Below are 23189 nucleotides of genomic sequence, written 5' to 3' on the forward strand. Positions count from 1 at the left end.
TCTCTCAACTAAATAAACAAAAATAAAATAATAAGCCGGGTGTGGTGGCGTACACCTTTAATCCCAGCACTTGGGAGGCAGAGGTAGGAGGATCACCGTGAGTTCGAGGCCACCCTGAGAATACATAGTGAGTTCCAGGTCAGCCTGAGCTAGAGTGAGACCCTACCTCAAAAAAAAAAATAAAATAAAATAAATAAATAAAATAATAAAATAAACCCCAGGAATTAAAAACACCTTAGTGGGCTCTAGACACTGTGATGGATGGGTGGCAAGTTGTCAGTTGAGGGACCAACTACTGGAATCTCTCTAGACTGAGCAGAAGCTCCCTGGACTCCTCCAGGCGGGTCTCCTGGATCTTTTGGCGCCCTGGCACCGTGCACACCTCAGGCCCCGCCCCCCGTCAGGCCCCGCCCCCATCTGGCCCCGCCCCTCTCCAGGACCTAGTCCGCGCGCGGGGCGGGGGGGGGGTGTCTCTGAGCCGCGCGTGCGCGCTTCCGCCTGGCGCGCCCCGCGCACGCGCAGTGGCTTCCGGCAGAGAGTATGGCCGGGCCCGCGGCGCCGGGCTCCATCATGGCGGAGGACTACTTCGGGAACGCGGCGGAGTGGGGCGAGGAGGCGGACGGCGGCCAGGTGAGACGGGCACCGGGCATTTGGTCGCCGCCGCCGGCAGGTCGGCCTGGTCGCCACCGCGCCCGGGCGGGCGAGGCCGGGGCACCGGGGGGGCCGGGTCCGCCGTGCTCCCGTCCGTCCGTCCGTCCGTCGGTCTCCGCTCCCGCCCCGGACCCCGGGCTCCTGCCGCCGAGGCTGCCTCAGTTTCCCCATGCTCTCTGCCCCCTCGTGACTCCCGCCGTGCAAGCCCGAGCGAGACGGAGGAGATGGTCCCGAAAGACGGACGGTTGTGAACACAGTCACGCCCCCACGGACTATCCCGGGGAAAGAGCTCCGCGGGCTTGCAAAGACAAGCTTTTTGGTTTGGCTTGTTTTTTCGAGGTAGGCTCTCACTCTAGCCCAGGCTGATGGAGCTCACTATGTAGTCTCAGACCGGTCTCGAACTCACAGCGCTCCTCCTACCTCTGCCTCCCCCAGTGCTGGGATTAAAGGTGTGCGCCACCACGCCCAAAAAGACAAACTTTTTTTTGTTGTTGTTGCAAAGTTAGGGTCTCGCTCTAGCCCAGGCTGATCTGGAGTTCACTATGTAGTCTCAGGGTGGCCTCGAACTCATGGCAATTCTCCTACCTCTGCCTCTTCCCCCTCCCCCACCCCCCGGGCTAGGATTAAAGGTATGCACCACCACGCTGGGCAAAATAAACTTTCTTCCTGTAGCAATTTTGGGCTGATTTCATCCATCTGTAGACTACATGACAGAAACGATCTTGGGCCCTTTCTCTCCAGCGTTCGGGGTGGCACTTGGGTGGCATCATTCTGTTCTGCCATGAACACCAGGGTTGGGCGGTCAGAGGAGCCCACTTGGAGCTGCGCGATTGACGTGAACTGCTCTGGTCTAGACAGTGTTCAGATAAATGCCTGGGAATCTGCCCTTTTTACAGGAATTAAGATTAGTTGTGAGGGAATGCGGGGCACAGTGGGGCAAGCTGGCAGAGCCAGATCAGTGGTGCCCTGAGCAACCAGGGTTACCAAGAGGTTTCAGGAGCCCAGGAAGTGCTCTGTGGTTGGCTGCTGTGCATGCTTGGCTGCTCATTGGAGCAGCCTCCCAGGGTGTTGGAGAGCTGCTGAGCACTGGGGCTCCTTCAAGAGTGTAACCAAGCCAGGCATGGTGGTGGACACCTTTAATCCCAGCACACAAGAAGCAGAGGTAGCATTGCTGTGAGTTTGAGGCCACCCTGAGACTACATAATGAGTTCCAGGTCAGCCTAGAGAGACATTACCTTGAAAAGCCAATAATAAAAGGCTGTGGCCAGAGCATGCCATGCAGTGACATGCATGTCAGGTCATTTTCAGTGTGGAGGAGGTAAGGACTCAGGTTTAGCCAGCTAAGTGCTTGGGTACATTTTCTCATTCCATAGCTCAAGATTGTGAGTTGAGTATTATTTTTTTTTTAATTTTTATTTATTTATTTATTTGAGAGCGACAGACATAGAGAGAAAAACAGATAGAGGGAGAGAGAAAGAATGGGTGCGCCAGGGCTTCCAGCCTCTGCAAACGAACTCCAGACGCGTGTGCCCCCTTGTGCATCTGGCTAACTTGGGACCTGGGGAAGCGAGCCTTGAACCGGGGTCCTTAGGCTTCACAGGCAAGCACTTAACCGCTAAGCCATCTCTCCTTCCCCGAGTTGAGTATTATTCATTAAAAAAGGAGATGAGCCGGGCGTGGTGGCACACGCCTTTAATCCCAGCACTCAGGAGGCAGAGGTAGGAGGATTGCTGTGAGTTCGAGACCACCCTGAGACTACATAGTGAATTCCAGGTCAGCCTGGGCTAGAGTGAAACCCTACCTTAAAAACCAAAAAAAAAAAAAAAAAAAAAAAGGAGATGAGATATAAAAACCTTATGGGGAGCCTGGTGTGGTGGTGTATGCCTTAAATCCCAGCACTCAGGAGGCAGAGATAGAGTGAGTTTGAGGCCATTCTGAGACTACATAGCGAATTCCAGGTCAGCCTTGGCTAGAGGGAGACCCTACCTCCAAAAACTAAAAAAAAAAAAAAAAAATTATAGGAAAAAACACCTTTTTTTTCTTTGCAACTTCCATAATTGTAATCAATATCCCATGGTAGTTCCCTCCCCTCACTTCCCCCTTTAAAATTCCACTCTCCATCATGTCCCCTGCCCCTCTCATTCAGTTTCTCTTTTATTTTGATGTCATGATCTTTTCCTCCTATTATGATGGTCTTGTGTAGGTAGTGTCAGGCACTGTGAGGTCATGGATATCCAGGCCATATTGTGTCTGGAGGGGCACATTGTAAGGAATCCTACCCTTCCTTTGGCTCTTATGTTCTTTCTGCCACTTCTTCTGCAATGGACTGTAGCCTTGGAAGGTGTGATAGAGATGTTTCAGTGCTGAGCACTCCTCTGTCAATTCTCAGCACCATGGTGCCTTCTGAGTCATCCCAAGGTTGCTGCCCTCTGAAATGAAAAAGTTCCCTAACCCTAAGTGTGTGTAGCATTAATATATGGGTATGAACATTACAAGAAGTACTTACTGGGCAGTGTGGTGAGCATAGTATATACATTTAGCTAGATACCAGCAGACATTCCACCTCTAGGGCTCATGACTACCCCTGTTGTGGGTTTTCAGTATCAGGGATGTATTCCCTCCCATGGAGCAGTCCTCCAGTCAAATTAGAGGGTGGTTGTTTGCCCCCATAACTGACATGCCACTATTGCACCCATTGGCTCATTTGGCCTGGCTGGCCAAATATAAAGCTTGCAGTGTTGACTGTTGAGTATCTTCACTGGTGATTTCTTTCTCTCCCATTAAACTGCATGCAGCGTGGATTTTTCCATCTTTCTGTCAGCTGGTCTACATGGAGGAGGTTTTCAGTTCAGGTCCAGCAGAATTTCTCAATGACCTTGCAGCCCAAGTATGTGGATTCATCAGCAATAGGGTCTTACTATCTATAGCTGGTGGGAAACGAAGGGCCTCGGCAATGGCCTATAATGTTATGAGGGCATCAGGACCTCCTTGGCCAACAACTCACTGGAAGGTATCCCATCCTTGACACTGCAAATTTTCTAGTAATAATCTATAGCTTCTGAGTGTTCCATTGTCCAGGAAGATAGGTTTCCCTATGACTTATTTATATCCTCTTAGATTTTGATTAGCCCTCCCGCCACCTTTTCCTTTACGCAAACCCTTCCTCTGACCTCACTTAGGCTATTTCACCCCCATTAATCTGTTTTTCTACTTATATATATACAATACTATCCTATTACGTCCCCTCTCCCTCCATATCTATTCCCTTTATGTCTCCTTTCTAGCTTACTGGCCTCTGATACTGAGTTTTCTTCCTACTCACATAGAAGTCCAATTACTTATAGCTAGGATCCATATATGAGACAGAACATGTGATGTTTGGCTTTCTGGACCTGGATTACCTCACATAGTATAATCCTTTCCAGATCCATCCATGTTCCTGCAGAATTCATAACTTCATTTCTCTTTACTGCTGAGTAGAACTCCATTGTGTAAATGTGCCACATCTTTTTTATCCACTCATCAGTTGAGGTACATGTAGGCTGTTTCCATTTTTTAGCTATTGTGAATTGAGCAGAAATAAAATTGGTTGAGCAAATATCTCTGAGGTAGTGAGGCAAATCCATAGGATATATGCCTAGGAGTGGTATAGCTGGGTCATATGGTAGATCTATTTTTAGGTGTCTCAGGAACCTCCACACTGATTCCCACAATGGCTAGACCAGATTGCATTCCTACCACCAGTGTAGAAGGGTTCCTCTTTTTTTGCATCCTCTCCAGCATTTATGGTCATTTGTTTTCATGATGATAGCCAGTCCAACAGGAGTGAGATGGAATCTCAATGTAGTTTTAATCTGCATTTCCCTGATGACTAGGGATGTAGACCTTTTTTAAAAATGCTTATATGCCATCTGTATTTCTTTTGAGACCTCTCTATTTGGTTCCATAGCCCATTTTTAATTGGATTGTTTAATTTCTTATTATTTAATTTTTGAGTTCTTTGTATATACTAGCTATTAAACCTCTATCATATGTTTACCTGGAAAAGATTGTCTCCCATTCTGTAGGTTGCCTCTTTGCTCTATTCACAGTGTCCTTTGCTGTACAAAAGCTTTGTAATTTTATGAGGTCCCAGTGGTTGATGTGTGGTTTTATTGCCTGAGCAATTGGGATTATATTCAGAAAATCTAATACCAATATGTTGAAGGGTTTCCCCTACTTTTTCCTCTAGCAGCTTCAGAGTCGCAGATCTGATGTTAAGGTCTTTGATCCATTGTGCATGGAGAGAGATAAGGATCTATTTTCATCCTTCTACAGATACATATCCAGTTTTCCCAGCACCATTAACTGAAGAGACTGTCTTTTCTCCAATGAGTATTTTTGGCATTTTTGTTGAACATCAGGTGGCTGTAGCTACCCAGACTTACATCTGGGTCCTCTGTTCTGTTCCATTGGTCTATATGTCTGTTTTTGTGCCAGTACCATGCTGTTTTTGTTGCTGTGGCTCTGTAATATAGGTTAAAATCAAGTATGGTGACAGCACCAGCCTTACTTTGTTGCTCAAAATTGTTTTAGATATTTGAGGTTTTTTTGTGCTTCCAAATGAATTTTTTGATTATTTTTTCTATTTCCATGAAGAATGCCATTGGAATTTTGATGGGGATTGCATTAAATGTGTAGAATGCTTTTGGTAAGATTACCATTTTCACAATATTGATTCTTTCAATCCAACAACATGGGATGTCTTTCCATTTCCTAGTGTCTTCTGCAATATATCCCTTGAGTGTTTTCAAGTTTTATGTACAGATCTTTCACTTCCTTGGTTAGGTTTATTCCAAGGTATTTTATTGTTATTTTTTTTTTTTGATGCAGTTGTATTGGGAAAGATTCTCTGATTTCATCTTCTGTGTATTTTTTGTTAGCATATAGGAAGGCTACTGATTTTGTGTGTTTATTTTATATCCTGCTTCATGGCTATAGGTGTTTTACCAGCTCTACCAGTTTGCTGGTAGTCTTTAGGGTCCTTTACATATAGAATCATGTCATCTGCAAATAATGTTAATTTGATCTCTTCCTTTCCAATTCATGTCCATTTATGTGTGGCTCTTGCCTTATTGCTATGGCTAAAAAGAACTATATTAAATAAAAGTTGGGACAGTGGACACCCTTGTCTTGTTCCTGATTTTAGTGGAAAAGCTTCAAGTTTGTCTCCACTTAGTATTTTCTTGCCATAGGCTTGTCATAAATAGCCTTTATAGGCTGGGCGTGGTGGTGCACGCCTTTAATCCCAGCACTTGGGAGGCAGAGGTAGGAGGATCGCTGTGAGTTCAAGGTCACCCTGAGACTACAGAGTTAATTCCAGGTCAGCCTGGACCAGAGTGAGACCCTACCTCGAAAAACCAAAAAAATAAAAATAAAAAAATAAATAGCCTTTATTATGTTGAGATATGTTCCTTCAATTCCCAGTATTACATTTATTGATTTGCTTTTGTTGAACCATCCCTACATATATGTGATAAAGCCTATTTGGTCTGGGTAAGTGATCTTTCTGATATATTCTTGTATTTTGTTTGCCAATATTTTGTTGAGATTTTTTCATCTATGTTCATGAGGGAAATTGGTCTGTAATTTTTTTTTTTGTTCTATCTTGTCTGGTTTTGGTGTCAGGGTGATGCTGGCTTCATAGAAGGAGTTTGGTAGGATTCCTTTTTCTTTTTTTTTGGAAAAGTTTAAGAAGCATTGGCGTTAGTTCTTCCATGAAGGTCTGGTAAAAATTCACCAGTGAATCCATCTGGGCCTGGACTTTATTTAGTTGGGAAATTTTAGGTAACTGCTTAGATCTCTGTACTTGTTTTAGGTCTATTTAATTGGTTAATCTCATCTTGATTTAATTTAGGTAGGTTTTATAAATCAAGGAAATCTTCCATTTCTTTCAGATTTTCAGACTTAGTGGAGCATATGTTCTTATACTATGTCCCTTTGATTTTTTAAAAATTTCTCTGGTACCTGTTATGACAGTGCCTTTTTCATCTCTAATTTTATTAATTTGTGTCTCTTCTTTCTCTCTTTTGGTCATATTTGCTAAGGGTTTATCAATCTTATTTATCCTTTCAAAGAACCAACTCTTTGTTTCATTAATTCCTTGGATTTTTTTTTTTTGTATTCTATTTCATTAATTTCTGCCCTAATCTTTACTATTTCTTCCCATCTACTGATTTTTGATTTGCCTTATTCTTTTTCCAAGGCTTTAAGGTGAAGCATTAAGTTGTTTACTTGTGACCTTTCTAATTTCTTAATATAGGCATTTAAAGCTAGAATTTTCCCTCTTAGGAGTGCCTTCATTATGTCCCTTAAGGTTTTGCGATGTTGAGTTTTCATTATCATTTGGCTCTATGAATTTTTTTGATTTCCTTCTTGATTTCTTCTGTTGACCCATTCATGTAGTAGTATATTGTTTAGTTTCCTGTATTTTGTGTATGCTTTTCTTGCTATTGATTTATAGTTTGATCCCATTGTGATCAGATACAGTACAAGGAATGGTTTTAAGTTTTCCTGTATTTAAGATTTGCTTTGTGTCCTAATATGTGGTCTAGTTTAGAGAATGTTCCATGTGCTGCTGAGAAAAATGTGTATTCTGCAGCATTTGGATGAAATGTCCTGTATTAATCTGTTAGGTCCATTTGCTCTATGACCTCATTTAATCTAGATGCATGTCTGTTCATTTTTTGCTGGGATGACTTCTTAAATGATGAGAGTGGGGTGTTGAAGTCACCCATCACAACTGTGTGTGGAATTATCTGTGTCCTTAGTTGTGATAGCATTTGTTCATGAAGTTGGGAGCCCCCATGTTAGGTGCACATATGTTTATCATAGTAATGTCTCCTGTTGGAGTGTGCCTTTTTTTTTTTTTTTTTACATAGCAAAATGTCTGCTATAATTAACAACAAACAAGTTGACTTTGTTACATAAATTAACCCATTTATTGCAGGCCAGGTACGTCTCAAATGACAGGGCTTCTACTGGTCCTTCAGTTCCTCCAGTCTTCTGAGGGCAGACGTGACTGTGACAGCAGAAGTCGGGTTGTAGGTCCAGCCCCGCCGGCCACCGTTTGCATGCAGGAGCCGCAATGCCAGATGCCCACAGCCCGTCGTTTCATCTTGGTTTTGCCACAGAAGGAGCAAGTGTACTTGGCATGCTGGCTGATTTCAGTTTTCTTCACCATTTTCCGGAGGGAGGGTCCTGTACTACCGCCGATGCCGACCTTCTTGGTGCGCTTGGCCATGTCACCGCGAGCTGGGCCGACCACAGAGAGGAGTGGAGTGTGTCTTTAATCAATATAAAATGGCCTTCCTATCTTTCCTAACTAATGTTGGACTGACGTCTACTTTGTCAGAACGGATAGCAAACCCTGCTTGTTTTCTAGGCCCATTTGCTTGAAACACTGTTTTCCAACCTTTTACCCTAAGATAGTGTCCACCATCCTTTGTAGAAAGGTGAGTTTCTTGAAGGCAACAAATTGAAGGATCCTGCATATTTTAAAAATTAATTTATTTTATTTAGCTATTTGAGAATGGCAGACAAAGAGAGAGGGAGGGAGAGAGAGAGAGAGAATGATTGGGTGCACCAGGGCCTCCAGCCACTGAAAACAAACTCCAAATGCATGCACCATCTTGTGCATCTGGCTTCCATGGGTACTGGGGAATCAAGCCTTGAACCGGGGTCCTTAGGCTTCATAGGCAAGTGCTTGACTACTAATCCATCTCTCCAGCTCTGTAGAATTCTGCTTTTTAACCCAGTCTGCAAACTATGTCTTTTGGTTGGGGCATTAAGGTTATTGATGATATTGAGAGTTATTATTGAAAGGTGTGAATTTATTTTTGCCATTTTTCTTCTTTTGAAGTTATTCCAGTTTTAGCTTTGCTCTCTTGTCTTAACTAATATTTGAATTTGGTTTGTTTTTTCCAGGTTCCTTATATGTGTGATTTTCTTTGTCTTCAGCATGGAAGATCCTTCAAGTATTTTCTGTAGAGCTGGCTTTGTCTTCATATATTCCTTTAGCCTGCTTTTGCTGTGGAATGTCCTTATTTCCCCATCTATTTGAATGGATAGCTTCGCAGGGTAAAGTAACCTTGGTTGGCAGTTGTTATCTTCCAGAACTTGGAGTACATCATTCCAAGCCCTTGAAAGTTTGTATTGAGTAATCTGCTGTGATCCTGATAGACTTGCCTTTGTATGTGACTTATTTTTCTCTCTAACTGCTTTCAATATGTTTCCTTTGGTTTGTATATTTGGTAGTTTATTTATAATATGGTGAGGAGAGGTTCTTTCCCGTATTGTCTGTTTGGTGTTCTAAAGGCTTCCTGTATCTGCATTGGCATCTCTTTCCAATTTGGGGGATGTTTTCTTCTCTGATCTTGTTGAAATCTCCTACTATGCCTTTAGAGTGAAATTCTTCTTCTTCTATACCCTGCATTCTTATGTTTGATCTTGTTCATCGTGTCCCGAATATCTTGAAAGTCCCATTTATACATTCCTATTAGTTTGTCTTTCTCTTTGTTGGACTGTATTAGATCTGCCACCTGGTCTTCTAGTTTAGATATTCTGTCCTCTCCATCCATTCTACAGGTGAGATTTTCTACAGAGTTTTTTATTTCACTTGACTGTTCTCTTAATTGTAATAGTAATTCTGACTGGGTATTCTGTATTATTTATATTTCCTTATTTATGTCTTGTATTGACCCCCTTATTTCATTAAATTAGTTTCCTGTGTCTTTGATTCCTTTAATTTCCTTTTCCATTCCTTTGATTTCCTTGAACATATTTATAATCATTCTTTTGAAATCTTTCTCAGGCATTTCCTGTAAATCGGTCTTACTGGAGGTTATTTCTGATGCATTAGTACTTTTTTGGTGAGTTTATATTGATTTTTGGTGTTTCTTGTGTGATGTATATATTTTTGCATCTTGGATTAATTTAATGCTTGCATTTTCTGTTTTTGAAAATATTTTACTTTTATTTATTTACCTATTTGACAGAGAAGGGGGGGAGAGAGAGAATGGGTGTGCCACAGCCTCCAGCCACTGCAAATGAACTCCAGATGTGTGCGCCCCCTTGTGCATCTGGCTTATGTAGGCCCTGGGGAATTAAACCTGGGTCCTTTGGCTTTGCAGGCAAATGCCTTAACTGCCAAGCCATTACTCCAGCAAAATGTTTGCATTTTCTAGTTAGCTGCAGTATTATCAGATGTATCAGTCAATCTGATGTTATATATCTTCCGAGTAGGAGCTTAAGGTGCTAGGTGTGGCTCTCAAGACTCATAGTATCTACAAAAGTGACCCTAGGTGTTGGGTTTGCCTGCTATGAGAGTACTCAGGTAGGCTGAGTGGAACAAAATACAGCTAGATTCTAAAATACAGCTAGTATTTATGCAAGAGTAGGTATTATGACAACCAGATCCTCTAACAAAGTCACAGTCCCTAAGGATGTGTGTTGCCCCTCACCCTTAATCCTGTCAACTAGAGACTAAGATTTCTGGTCTGTATTGGGTTCCAAGTCAGCTTGTGACCAAGCCGTGAGACCCTTCCCCAGTGAAAGACAGAAGAGGAAACAAAAGCACCATTATAAGTCAGGAAGCAACAAATGACAAGCCCAGAACAGCTTATTTAAGAATGGCAAATCTGACCATCCCTCAGATTTAACATTAATTTATCCTGACATGGAAGGTGCAATTAGCACTTCTGATGCAAGCCTATACACCAGGCATATTTGGCGGTACTGACTTGTTGTAATCCCAGTTACCTTTTGGGATGGTTTTGGTCTCAGTTATGCTGCGCTCCTACTTGGGTTCCTCTTTGCTGCGCTGTGGGTTCAGGTAAGCATGGCTAAGTCACTGGATCGCTGCTCTGATTGCTCCTCCCGGGAGCTGTGTAGGTGAGCTCCCTTCTCCAGGTCTCTGGTGCTTACTGGCGCTTGCACTGGTGGTGAGGGAGGGGAGGCTGTGGATGGTGGCTGTAGTTCTCCCGCTGGTCCGTGTGATCCTCTACCTCACAAGCATCTCCTCCCTTGGTCCCTGGCACCCTCCCTTCATGTCTCTTGAGTTTGCAAGCAGGCCAGTGTGAGTAGAGAATCCCCTCACCTGTCTTTTCCTCGGCTCAGGCCGACCCAGTCTTGTGGCTGTGGCCTTGCGGACCTGCTTCTGCAGCCGCTGGAGCCACCTCTGCCTGCTCTTCTGGGCTCTAGATGCTCTGGATCTCTCCTGCTTCTCTGCTGCAGTTGATAATTTCTTATACACCTCGCTTTTTAGTAAAAGTGTATTTTGCTGGGTTTTTTTTTTTTTTTGGCTTTTTCTCCACTAGGCTGCTTTGGCATGGTTCCTCTGTTGCCATCTTAACCAGCAGTCGACGCACACCTTTAACCCAGGCAGAAGTGGGAGGACTGACTGTGACTTCGAGGACAGCCTTGAGACTACGCAGTGAATTCCAGTCGGCTTGGGCTAGAGCGTGATTCTACCCCCAAAATCAAACAACAAAACACAGCAACCTGCCCTGGACCACTCAACAAATGAATTGGGGCTCCAGAATGGTGTTTTCATTGCCACTTGACCAAACTGTTGATAACCGAGCGGGTTCAGATGAGAGAAACACGGCGTGTGAGCTTGGTGATGCCTTGGTGTTTGGTGCCTCTCATTCACATCGAACTTTTGTAACTCCGCGCTGTCTAGTGCTGTGTCTTCACTTTGTAGGCTGAGCACTGGAGCTGTCTGTCCCAGCGTGTGTGGTTAGGAGCGGCAGAGCCAGGCCTGGGCTCCACTGAAGTTGCGCTTGGGAATCTCATGTTGGAACTTCAATTATGAGCCTCATTCGCCCCATTGCCCTCGTGAATGCTCCCTGATGAGAGTTCATGTATGTCATGTTTACTCTGTGCCCGTGCACGGAGGAGGGAGGAAAGGTGCAAGGGCTGAGGGGATTTGGGAAGATGGTTGTGCCTCAAATTCTGTTCATTTGACGCCATCCTATGTGGTCTTTAACGTGGTGCTCTCTGCGTGTCTTGTGGGAGGAGGCTGTGTTTGAGAGAAGCTCAACATCCTCATAGATTAGTCTGGCTGCAGGGAGCACATGGGGAGTGGCAAGAGGCGAGACGAGACAGTAACCGGGCAACGTCATGCCAGAGCTTAGTCATTTTAAATAATATTTTAAGGGGAGATGGGCACTTTAAGCAGGTTAAAATCAGATTCATGGCTTGGCGAGAGCGGCTATAGCATCAGTGAAGGTGACTGCTATAAGCAGACCGAGGCATACGAAAGCCAGGCCGAGTCAGCTATGCAAAGAACACTTCAGGTCCATATATGGGAGATGGAGTTGATGAGCCTTTGCAACATGATGTACGAGTGAAGGGAGAGAGGCGAAATAGAGTGTACCTCCAAGGTTTCTGGGTAACAGATGGATAGTGGTGGTGGTGTGTGGGGGAGGGGTTACTAAAATGGTATATGGGCTGGAGAGATGGCTCAAGAGTTAGTTAAGGTGCTTGCCCGCGAAGCCTAACAACCCTGGTTCAGTTCCCCAGTACCCACGTACAATCCAGATGCACAAAGTGGCATGCATCTGGAGTTTGTTTACAGTGACTAGAGTGCTCACTCACTCTCTCTCTATCGCTACCTCCAAGTAGGTAAACACACCTATGGAGGCTATGGGAAGATCTCTTTCCAGAGAAAGATTTGAGGATTTTGGAATCCTACAGGGGCGTTGAATAGAGAGAATGGACTGCTTTGAACTTTAATCTGGAGTTTGAGAGAGGTTCAAGCAAAACTGTAGCTAACTGGATGGGTAGTTGGCGAGATGCCAGAGATGTGTGGTGTGAGAGGAGAGGCCGTGCCATGCGGGCACATGTGAGGGGCCAGAGTGAAGCATGGTCTTCCTTAAGACTCCCTTTGCAAACTCGGTGGTACGGGGTGAGGGAAAACTACTTAATCTTCAGAGTGAAGTCGCCAGGCTGTTTGCTTCAAGAACACTGTCTTCACAGTATGGGTTCATGCCAGTGAGGGGCAGGCTTTCTGCAAAGGGCCAGATAATAAATATCTTGGGCTGTGTGGGCTGGGTAACAGTAACGTAACTGCAAGTGTAGGAGGAAAGTAGTCATAGTCAATACATGATAGAATGAGTATGGATGTTTCAATAAAACTTTATTTATAAAAACAGGGCAAGAGCTGGGCTCAGCCATGGCTTTCTCATCCCAGGCCTGGTTTTAACCTCCCCTTCATGTTAGTTGCCTGGAGGTGGGTCTCCTTGTTTATGAAATGCTTCCATGGAAAAGACATGTCTTATGTTTGCTTAGGTTCCCTGGGTGATAGGCCCCGGCTCAGCGCAAGTAAGTGGCCCAAAGCTTCTCCTGTTGTAAGGACAGCTTCAAAGGGCCAGACCTGGGCTGCTTGGTCCCCGTCACCACGTGCTTGTCAGCAGGGGAACCAGCCTGCTGTGCTCTTGGGTTCTGTGACACGCCCAAGGCTGGCTCGAGGCGAGTACTGGCGCCGGGGCAACGCCGCGCTGGCTGGTGCTGTGTCTTCGTTCTGTAGACTGAGCCCTGGAGCTGTCTGCCCAGCGTGTGTGGATAGGAGCCGCAGAGCCAGGCCTGGCTCCACTGAAGTTGCGCTTGGGACTCTCATGTTGGACTTTATTATGACCCTCACTTGACCCTATCAGTGAGCTAATGGCTCATGCATTGGAATCACTGTGTTGCCTTAGCTAGATAGCATAGTGATAAACCTAGCTAATACGAGGTGTTATGCTTGGTTCTTCCAAAAGTTAGCCCTTAGGAACCTCACAATAGCTGACTGGCACTGGCATTGCTGGTGTCTTTATTTCCCAAAGGAGGACTGTGTTGTGATGGGGCATGTGGTTCGCCATTGTGGACCAACCATACATCCTACTTTTGATTGTTTTCTTTTTTCAAAATAGGGCCTCACTGTAGCTCAGGTTGACCCGGAATTTACTATGTAATCTCAGGGTGGCCTCAGATTTATAGTAGTCTTCCTACCTCTGCCTCCCTAGCGCTGGGATTAAAGGTGTGTGCCACCATGTCCAGCCTGGAACTCATTCTGTAGTCCTAGGCTAACCTTAAACTCATGGCTATCCTCCTGCCTCTGCCTCCCGAGTGCTGGGACTAAAGGTGTGTGCCCCACGCCCGGCTACATCTTAATTGTGAAGCCGCTGCTTGTCCTGCCACGTCATGATATGCCATGAAAGTCAAACGAAATGGTATGTGTGGTACTGAAAGCGTCTCACATTGTCCACATCGGGTGAGATTATAAGGCATCATGTTAATGAAAACCTGTCCTGCCGCTGCCTTCCCAGCAACAGGAGGAGGACTCTGGAGAAGGGGAAGATGACGCCGAGGTCCAGCAGGAATGCCTGCACAAGTTTTCCACCCGGGACTATATCATGGAGCCCTCCATCTTCAACACTCTGAAGAGGTGTGTGAGCAGCATGCACTCAGGAGGGTGTGTCCGTCCCAGATGTGCACAGCCTGAAGAGTGGACCTAGCAGCAGGAGGCTCCTAGAAGCCCTCACCATAAAGAATGTAGTAGAGGCGCAGAGAGAGCACGCGGTGGAGACGTGGGGAGTGGGGAGAATGGGGTCTTGCAGGGGAAGGCTCCTAGAAGCCCCTCGCTGTTTTAAAGACCGAGAAACCCTAGCTATCTCCTGCCCTGCATACCTGCCTGTCCACCCCGGCTCCTCTGAGTCCACTGAAGTGTGATAGCTGCGTTTTTTGTTTTTCCCAGGTATTTTCAGGCAGGTGGGTCTCCAGAAAATGTTATCCAGCTCTTATCCGAGAATTACACCGCTGTGGCCCAGACTGTGAACCTGCTGGCTGAGTGGCTCATTCAGACAGGTACCTGGGGGGCAGTTCTTGTCCTGGCCACCTGAGAGACCTTTGGGTCACTATTATGCCGAGTTGACATTGCCTTCTTTGTGTTCCTGGTTTCTGAGACTTGAAGAAGTAAGAACTAAACTTCTTGCTCATTTTCGTGTGTTCAGCTCTGGCCTGTGACTGAGTCACGAGGCCCTCAGGTGGCCTGCAGGGTTCTCACATTACACGTTCTGCAGTGCGCACCCTGCGTGTCACTTCAAGAGCCCTGTTAGAGCAAGTGACCTGGACTGGCTCTGATGAGGGCTTTTAGCTGATACGCTCAGGATGGAGCCTTCCTGTAAACCCTTCCACTGTGCTGGGTGCAGTGATGTCATGCAAGTAAGCAGTGCCCAGAAACCAGCCAGCGCTCTGCTGTCACTGGGTGGACCCGAGAGTGGCTCTTGACTGCACCTGCTCCCTCAGTGGGACAGTTTGCTCTCCTACCTGGACACTGTGGCCCTTGGCTGAGCAAGTTTGAAGGTGTTGTTCCTTGCCGTGTGGCAGGGTAGATCGTCCCAGGGACTCTGCACTGGGCTCCTGAATAGAACTAACAACTATTCTAAGGGGTCTAGGCTCTCCTCCACTTAAAAATGACTAACTCCCCCCCCAAATAACTGACCTACAACCCATAAAAACCACAACCCCTTGGGGAATCCCTGCAACCCCACTGAGGAGTGTCCCCAATGGAATGGGGACAGGGACAAGGGAAAAGAGGGTACCAACACATGATGTATCTGGAAGAAATATGTTGCTAATAATAGTAATAATGAACATTAAAAAATATTTTTATTTTAGAGGGTTAGGGAGGATGGGTGCACCAGGGTCTCTTGCCTCCACAAACAGACTCCAGGCAAATGTACCACTTTGTGTATCTGGTTTTACCTGGGTGCTGGAGAATCATACCTGGGCTTTCCGTGGGCCAGCAGGCTTCGTAAGCAAGTGTCAGTGGAGCCGTCTCCCCGGCCCTCCCTTCTGAAAATGGCCAAAAGTCGCCCTGTGCGCTCGCACTCGTGGCCCTGGTGCTGCGTGTGGGATGTGGGTCAGAGGCGAAGCGTCTGTTTCTTCCAGGTGTGGAGCCAGTGCAGGTGCAGGAGACTGTGGAGAATCACCTGAAGAGTTTATTGATTAAGCACTTTGACCCCCGCAAAGCAGATTCAATTTTCACTGAAGAAGGAGAGGTGAGCCTTTTGATAGTCCTGTGTCTGGTGACATGTGTCATGTCGCGCAGTCTGAGCCCGCACACCGCCTCCCCCCGCCCCCAGCAGGCTTAGACAGTGAGATGTGTGCATGGGAGGCTTCAGCACTTGAGGCCAGGAGGACTGCTGTCAGTTCTTGGGTGCCGCTTTGTGGTTAGGGCTGAGGCTGGATAGGAACATAAAAGAAAAGGTGTGGAGAGCCTGGCGTGGTGGCGCACACCTTTAATCCCAGCACGGGGAGGCAGAGGTAGGAACATTGCTGAGAGTTCAAGGCCACCCTGAGACTCCATAGTGAATTCCAGTCAGCCTGGGCTAGAGTGAGACCCTACCTCAAAAAACAAAAACAAAAAAAAGAAGAAAGAAAGAGTGTGGAGACAGGGTTAGACACAGACGTGCTCCCTGAGCAGGAAGGTGGGCAGATGCCGGAGGAAGCTCAGGACCTAGTGCAGGCCAGACCCCAGAGGTCCTCAGGCAGGAAGCATCTCAGGTCACAGTGCACCAGTGAGGGCTCTCAAGCCGTGCTTGTCTCTGAGGACAGGCCTGCCTGGGGAGCCTTGGCACAGGTGGGATGGCAGGGTTAGGCCGGAGTCTGTCAGTCACACAGAGGACCAAGAGACACACGTTGTACCACTGCACACAGTGATGGGCCCAACACCTAGGTGTCCACCGGGCCTGTTCTCTAAGGACCTGCGCTGGGCAAGCACGTTAGCTTTGTGTGCTGTAGCCGGACACCCTTGCGCTGGACTCTCGGGCATCTCCCAGGAAGTATTACGCACCCTTTGCTGCTGAGTGCAGCTTCGGAAAGCTGTGAGTGGGCATCCAGGAGCCTTTGTTCATGCCACTCAGCTAGCTGGGGCCCAGCTGGCCCTGGTCTACTTCTTCCTAAGCCAGTGCCACACACGCGGCTCCTCTGGTGGACTGTCCTGTGCTGTACAGCGTCATCTCTGCCCAGCTAAGGGAGCCTCACCTCTCGCCTTTTTCCTCTTGGCAGACTCCAGCTTGGCTTGAGCAGATGATCGCACACACCACATGGCGAGATCTGTTCTACAAACTGGCCGAAGCCCATCCAGACTGTCTGATGCTCAACTTTACTGTGAAGGTAGGAAGCCATCTGAGTTGGGGCTAAGATGGCAGTGTGTGTGTGTGCGTGTGTGCAGTGTGACATGGTGACTTGGTAGTCTTTTCCTTTGAAGGGTTATACTTGTTTTCGGTAGTGGTCTATGTAATTTCACTTCCACAGCAGGAAGGCAAGCGTAGAATTGTATCTGAGTTGGTCTCGGCAGGTAGCAGGTAGCTGTGTTAGGTTGTGTGTGTGCTGAGGAGCCTTTCTGCAGGTGTGGCTGCCCGGGCTGCTTCCTCACACACCCAGGCTCAGGAAAGCTGAGGAGCTCAGGTGAAGAAAGGTTGAAGATAGAGCCCAGTGCTTGCTCGGTTCACTTGGCATGGATGCTAGACTGACCAGGTGCCAACCGTCAACTTTGTATTGTGTGGCAGCTGATTTCTGATGCGGGCTACCAAGGGGAGATCACCAGCGTGTCCACAGCGTGCCAACAGTTAGAAGTGTTCTCCAGAGTGCTTCGCACCTCACTGGCCACAATTTTGGATGGAGGAGAGGAAAACCTGGAGAAGAACCTTCCTGAGTTTGCAGTAAGCCCTTTCCTCTGAATTGCCAGTGGAAGGAGGCTGTCCAGGGTCTGGCTTTGGAGCACGAGAAGTCCCTGGCCAGGAACTCTCATCTGTGCTTGTCTGTGTGACCCAAAGCCTTTCTTTCTGCAATCTTCCAGAAGATGGTTTGCCATGGGGAGCACACCTACCTGTTTGCACAAGCCATGATGTCGGTGCTGGCCCAGGAGGAGCAGGGCGGCTCTGCCGTGCGCAGAGTCGCTCAGGAGGTGCAGCGCTTCGCCCAGGAGAAGTGAGGCCGCCTTGTGCTTGTCCCGCCCGCCCCCTTCCTCTCAAAGTCTTGGGTCCACAGCCCAGCCTCTCACCTCCTCTATCCCATGTAGCTGAGGTCAGGGCAGATTTTACTCCCTGGGTTTCACCTGCCTGCTGGGAGGTTCATATGGCTGCCTTAATGCTCTCCAGTTCAGTGGTACCTTGCTCTCCCGTGCTGGGGTTTGTCAGTACTGAAGGCGGAGGTCCTAACCTGGGCATTCGGGCCCTGTTGTTCACAGAGCCCTGGGCACACGGAAGTGCTGCCTCCTCCTAGCTTCATTTTTTTTCTGCTGGGCACACTTAGATAATAAGTTTAAGAAGTGTGTGCTTCCCTTTATCTTGTCTGCAGCTGCATTGGAATCTTTCTTTCCAAGATTGTTCTAGCCACCATTTATTTCCATGGGTCAGCTAGTCAAACTAGTGACAGAAATATGGAAAAAAAAAAAAAAAAAGGATCCCCACAAAGTCAGAGTGTTAAATACAGGAAAGAAAGAGAGAGAGAGAGAGAGAGAGAGAGAGAGAGAGAGAGGACTGCCACGTTAGTGACGGGTTGTATGGTTTTTCCATCCAGAGGCCACGATGCCAGTCAGATCACACTGGCTTTGGGCACAGCCGCCTCCTACCCCCGGGCCTGCCAGGCCCTTGGGGCCATGCTCTCCAGAGGAGCCCTGAACCCTGCGGACATCACCGTCCTCTTCAAGATGTTCACCAGCATGGACCCTCCTCCTGTGGAACTCGTGAGTGAGGCCGGCTGCCCCCAGGACAGGCCTGGGGCACTCTGGGAAATCTGAAAGTCCTCAGTTCTCTTAGGGCCGCAAGTACTGATCCTATAGTAATGGTTGTTTTGTGTGTGGGCTTTTGTTTTGTTTTGTTTTGTTTTGTTTGAACTAGGGTCTCGCTCTAGCCCAGGCTGACCTAGAATTCACTATGTAGTCTCAGGGTGACCTCAAACTCACAGTGATCCTCCTGCCTCTGTCTCCCGAGTGCTGGGATTAAAGGTGTGTGTCACCACGCCTGGCCTGTGTGCTTTTTCTGAGACCAGCTCTTAAAGTGTAGCCCAGATTGGCTTTGTGGCCATACCTCCCGCTTCAGCCTCCCTGAGTACCAGGGTATCCCTGGCTTGGCCACGTCAGACTTAGCCTTGTACGCCCCCCCCCCCCCATTTTACTGCTTTACTGGCGTAGTGTGTGCACTGTGCACATGTAGAGCTACCTCTGCAGGCACTGAATCATTTCTGTCACTTTCCATTCCTTATCACACGTAGCTTTCATGTCCACTACAGCTCTGCAGGGCAGGTGAGCTGGTGCTTCCCTCCTGCCAGCCCACTGCCAAGTATGCCTCTCCCTAGATCCGGGTGCCGGCCTTCCTCGACCTGTTCATGCAGTCGCTTTTCAAGCCAGGGGCCAGGATCAACCAGGACCACAAGCACAAATACATCCACATCTTGGCTTATGCTGCGAGTGTGGTTGAGACCTGGAAGAAGGTACTGTTGGCTCTCAGGACACAAGTGTCCTCCTCTGCTCTAGTTCTCTTTAGGAATTTTTGCTGCAAGAAATCTGGAGCCTTACTTAGTAGGTTGGTATTGTATATATGTAACTACAATGATTGAGATGGGGAGGTAATATGATGGAGAATGGAATTTCAAAGGGGAAAGTGGGGGGGGAGCTAGGGTATTACCATGGGATATTTTTTATAGTCATGGAAAATGTTAATAAAAATTTTTTAAAAAAAGAAAATTAAAAAAAAAAAAAGAAATCTGGAGCCTGCCCAGTACTGGGAATATCTTCACTGTCAATGTGTAAGACCACGAAAGAGTGAAGTGGCTGCAGGAGGTGTGGCCATCAAGAGAAGCCACTTCCCTGAGCGGGGCCCATATCCCAGTCTCACCCACTGGGTCTCCAGTTCTGTACACTGAAATGGACTTCTGACTTCCGATTGGGACTGGGACTTGGGGAGAGAGGTGGCCGTGCTGGGTGGCCCTGACAGCAAGGCCACGGACGCCACTCAGGGTTGTGTGCTTTCAGAACAAGCGGGTGAGCATCGGTAAGGACGAGCTGAAGTCAACGTCGAAGGCTGTGGAAACGGTTCACAATCTGTGTTGCAACGAGAACAAAGGGGCCTCTGAGCTTGTGGCTGAGCTGAGCACACTTTATCAGTGCATTAGGTGAGCGGTGACGCTGCCCACAGCCTGCACCCTGGCCTTGTGGGGAGAGAAACGCACTCTTCCTCCCTCCTGATGAGTGTGGAGAACTTGAAACAGGCTCAACAGCATGAGTGCCGGCTCAGCCTGCAGTGAATCCTCACAAAGTAACAAAGAAAGAGAGAGAGCTCCCCCAGACTAGTTGGAAGGAAGTTCAGTGGAAAGGGCATGGGGACAAAAGGAGGAAGAAATTTAATCAAAATACTGTATGTTCACTTTATGAAAATTGTAGGTTAAAAGATTAAAAATAAGTTTGAGGCCACCCTGAAACTACATAGTGTATTCTAGGTCAGCCTGGGCTACAATGAAACCCTACCTCAAAAAACAAATAAAAGTTTAAAACAAATAAGGAGGGGCTGGAGAAATGGCTTAGCAGTTAAGGTGCTTGTTTACAAAGCCTAGGGACCTAGGTTCAACTCCCCAGAACCCACGTAAGCCAGATGCACAAGGTGACACACACATCTGTCATCCAATTACAGTGATTAGAGGCCCTGGCACACCAATTCTCGCCCTCCCCCCCCCATAAAAACAAATAAGGAAAGAAAGAAAGAGCAAACCCAGAGTTACAAAACTGTATTTGAAGGGAAAGGTGCATTTGCAGAAGTTAAACTAACAAGCTATTGTGTAGACAGTCATGGACAAGAAAGTTTTTGTATTTTCCTGGGGGCCAGGAAAGGCCTAGAACACGAAGGGATGCTTGGGCTCCACCTCAAGGCTCAGAGTCTTGCATTTGTGACCTTCGCAGTTAGTGAAGTGTTCAGTTTGAAGGGGGTGAGAATCAAACCCCGCTTTTTGCTCTGCGCCTCGAGGCTGCTCAGTGGCTCTAGCTGTGGGTGGCAGCACAGTGCAGGCGAGGCGGGCCCTGGACGCCCTTTGCGCTCCCCGCGTGTTCAGCACACTGCAGGCGAGGCGGGCCCTGGACGCCCTTTGCGCTCCCCGCGTGTTCAGCACACTGCAGGCGAGGCGGGCCCTGGACGCCCTTTGCGCTCCCCGCGTGTTCAGCACACACTGCAGGCGAGGCGGGCCCTGGACGCCCTTTGCGCTCCCCGCGTGTTCAGCACACGCTGCAGGCGAGGCGGGCCCTGGACGCCCTTTGCGCTCCCCGCGTGTTCAGCACACAGTGCAGGCGAGGCGGGCCCTGGACGCCCTTTGCGCTCCCCGCGTGTTCAGCACACGCTGCAGGCGAGGCGGGCCCTGGACGCCCTTTGCGCTCCCCGCGTGTTCAGCACACGCTGCAGGCGAGGCGGGCCCTGGACGCCCTTTGCGCTCCCCGCGTGTTCAGCACACGCTGCAGGCGAGGCGGGCCCTGGACGCCCTTTGCGCTCCCCGCGTGTTCAGCACACGCTGCAGGCGAGGCGGGCCCTGGACGTCCTTTGCAGTCCCCGCGTGTTCAGCACACGCTGCAGGCGAGGCGGGCCCTGGACGCCCTTTGCGCTCCCCGCGTGTTTTCCTGTCTCTCTTCCCACTCTTGCTAAAGAGACCTGTTCTCCATGTTTGCCTGCAGATTTCCAGTGGTGGCAATGGGTGTGCTGAAATGGGTGGATTGGACTGTGTCCGAACCAAGGTACTTCCAACTGCAGACTGATCACACACCAGTACACCTGGCCTTGCTGGACGAGGTAAGAGGGCAGAAGGCCACTTGTGATGCATACAGTGTGTCTGAGATGCCCACTACCTGTCTCAGTGAGTTCCATAGATATTATCAAAGTTGGTGGTCTGTCTTCAGTGAGAATTTTCCTTGAAGGATCTAGTTCATTGATTGATGATGTCTCAGGTTTGATCAAGTATTGTGGGAGCGATGAGGAGTGGCCTAGAAGCTGACCAGCCCTGTGTCCAGCAGTCAGCCTGTCTGTCACTGATGAGCTCCTACTGGTGGCTCTGACTATGACATTGGATCTTTTGTGTGGAGAGTGAGTGTGGAGACCCAGCCACACTAAGTGAAGCTTCCTTTGGCCCATTCATAGATCAGCACCTGCCACCAGCTCCTGCACCCCCAGGTCCTGCAGCTGCTGGTGAAGCTTTTTGAGACTGAGCACTCCCAGTTGGATGTGATGGAACAGGTGAGCAGCACCCCAGGGCCTGCCAGGCACGGGGGACAACCCGCTCTCACAGCTCCTCTGTGAGCAGCACCCCAGGGCCTGCCGGGGACGGGGAAGTGCCCGCTCTCACGGCTCCTCTGTCCACAGCTCGAGCTCAAGAAGACCCTGCTAGACAGGATGGTCCACCTGCTGAGCCGAGGTTACGTACTTCCTGTGGTCAGTTACATCCGGAAGTGTCTGGAGAAGCTGGACACTGACATTTCACTCATTCGCTATTTTGTCACTGAGGTCAGCAGCACCGTCGGCTCCCTGTTTCATCTCGCTAAGATAACTGTGCCTGTGCCCGCTTACCCAGCTCAGACCTGAGCTTTCTGTAGTCGTGGGGATGACAGAAACAGATAGTGTGCCGAGTACGTCCTGCCTGCGGAACGCCGCTATCTTCCCTGGATTATCACCCGGTGCCTTAGCATTGGACACTGGAGGTGTCACCAGGGAAGCCACGGGAGGGAGGGTGATTTCCGCAGACTGCCATCTCACCTTGTGCAGATCCTGGGGCCATGCCCCAGGCTGGCAGCACAGGCCCAGTAACGGCGAGCTCTCGCTAGGTTCTGGATGTCATCGCCCCGCCGTACACGTCTGACTTCGTGCAGCTGTTCCTCCCCATCCTGGAGAACGGCAGCATCGCAGGCACCATCAAGGCCGAAGGCGAGCACGACCCTGTGGCGGAGTTCGTCGGTGAGCCCTGCCTGCGCGGCCCTTTGCCCTGCGGGGCCTGCTTCAGTCTCGCTGTCTCTAACCTGCGTGTCTTGTCACAGCTCACTGCAAGTCTAACTTCATCATGGTGAACTGAGTGGGGCGAGCGTCCAGAGCAGCCAAGCTGAAGCAGGGCCTTGTGGTTCCCATCTGAGGCCTTGAGAACCTTCTGGAAAGCTGCAGCTGGAAGAGGCTCCGCCAGCCTCTGGACATGGGATCTACTGGGCGGGCAGGCAGCTTGCTTTAAAAGGAAATCAACATCTGCTCCGTGCCTCACACATTCCCCTCGGAGCCAGAGCTGAGCTTGCCCACCTCCCAGGAGGAGCCCAGTGGACCCTGGGGCGGGGGAATCCCAAAGTTGAGACACTTCTGTGAACTACTTTCAAGATAGGTGAGTTTTTCTCCCAAGAACCTGTTGGTTAGTTGATGTTTACTGTAGTTGTTTAAATTTGCCAAGAGAAATAAATAAAATTTTTAATAAGCCTTTCTGCAGAGTACATGTTCTGGGATAAG

At 48.5% G+C, this 23189-nt stretch overlaps 1 protein-coding gene and 1 pseudogene across 2 annotated transcripts; one reads left to right on the forward strand and one right to left on the reverse strand.

Moving 5' to 3' along the window:
- The first annotated feature begins 511 nt into the window (after positions 1 to 511).
- Positions 512 to 23162, forward strand: Nelfcd (negative elongation factor complex member C/D). Of its 2 annotated transcripts, none has more exons than XM_045156149.1 (15): positions 512 to 630; positions 13998 to 14116; positions 14426 to 14535; positions 15622 to 15731; positions 16741 to 16848; positions 17244 to 17396; positions 17534 to 17664; positions 18256 to 18421; positions 19033 to 19167; positions 19709 to 19848; positions 21389 to 21503; positions 21849 to 21944; positions 22071 to 22211; positions 22529 to 22658; positions 22739 to 23162. In XM_045156149.1, the coding sequence occupies exons 1-15, from the start codon at positions 541 to 543 to the stop codon at positions 22771 to 22773; spliced, it is 1779 nt and encodes a 592-aa protein (XP_045012084.1). In that variant the 5' UTR covers positions 512 to 540; the 3' UTR covers positions 22774 to 23162. The 2 variants fall into 2 exon arrangements, with proteins under 2 accessions (XP_045012084.1, XP_045012086.1); XM_045156151.1 differs by having other exon boundaries at positions 537 to 630; positions 14004 to 14116.
- LOC123462780 lies at positions 7604 to 7933 on the reverse strand (annotated as a pseudogene).
- Positions 23163 to 23189: the final 27 nt, after the last annotated feature.

Source organism: Jaculus jaculus, chromosome 8, assembly GCF_020740685.1.
Source record: "Jaculus jaculus isolate mJacJac1 chromosome 8, mJacJac1.mat.Y.cur, whole genome shotgun sequence".
Classification (NCBI taxonomy): Eukaryota; Metazoa; Chordata; class Mammalia; order Rodentia; family Dipodidae; genus Jaculus; species Jaculus jaculus.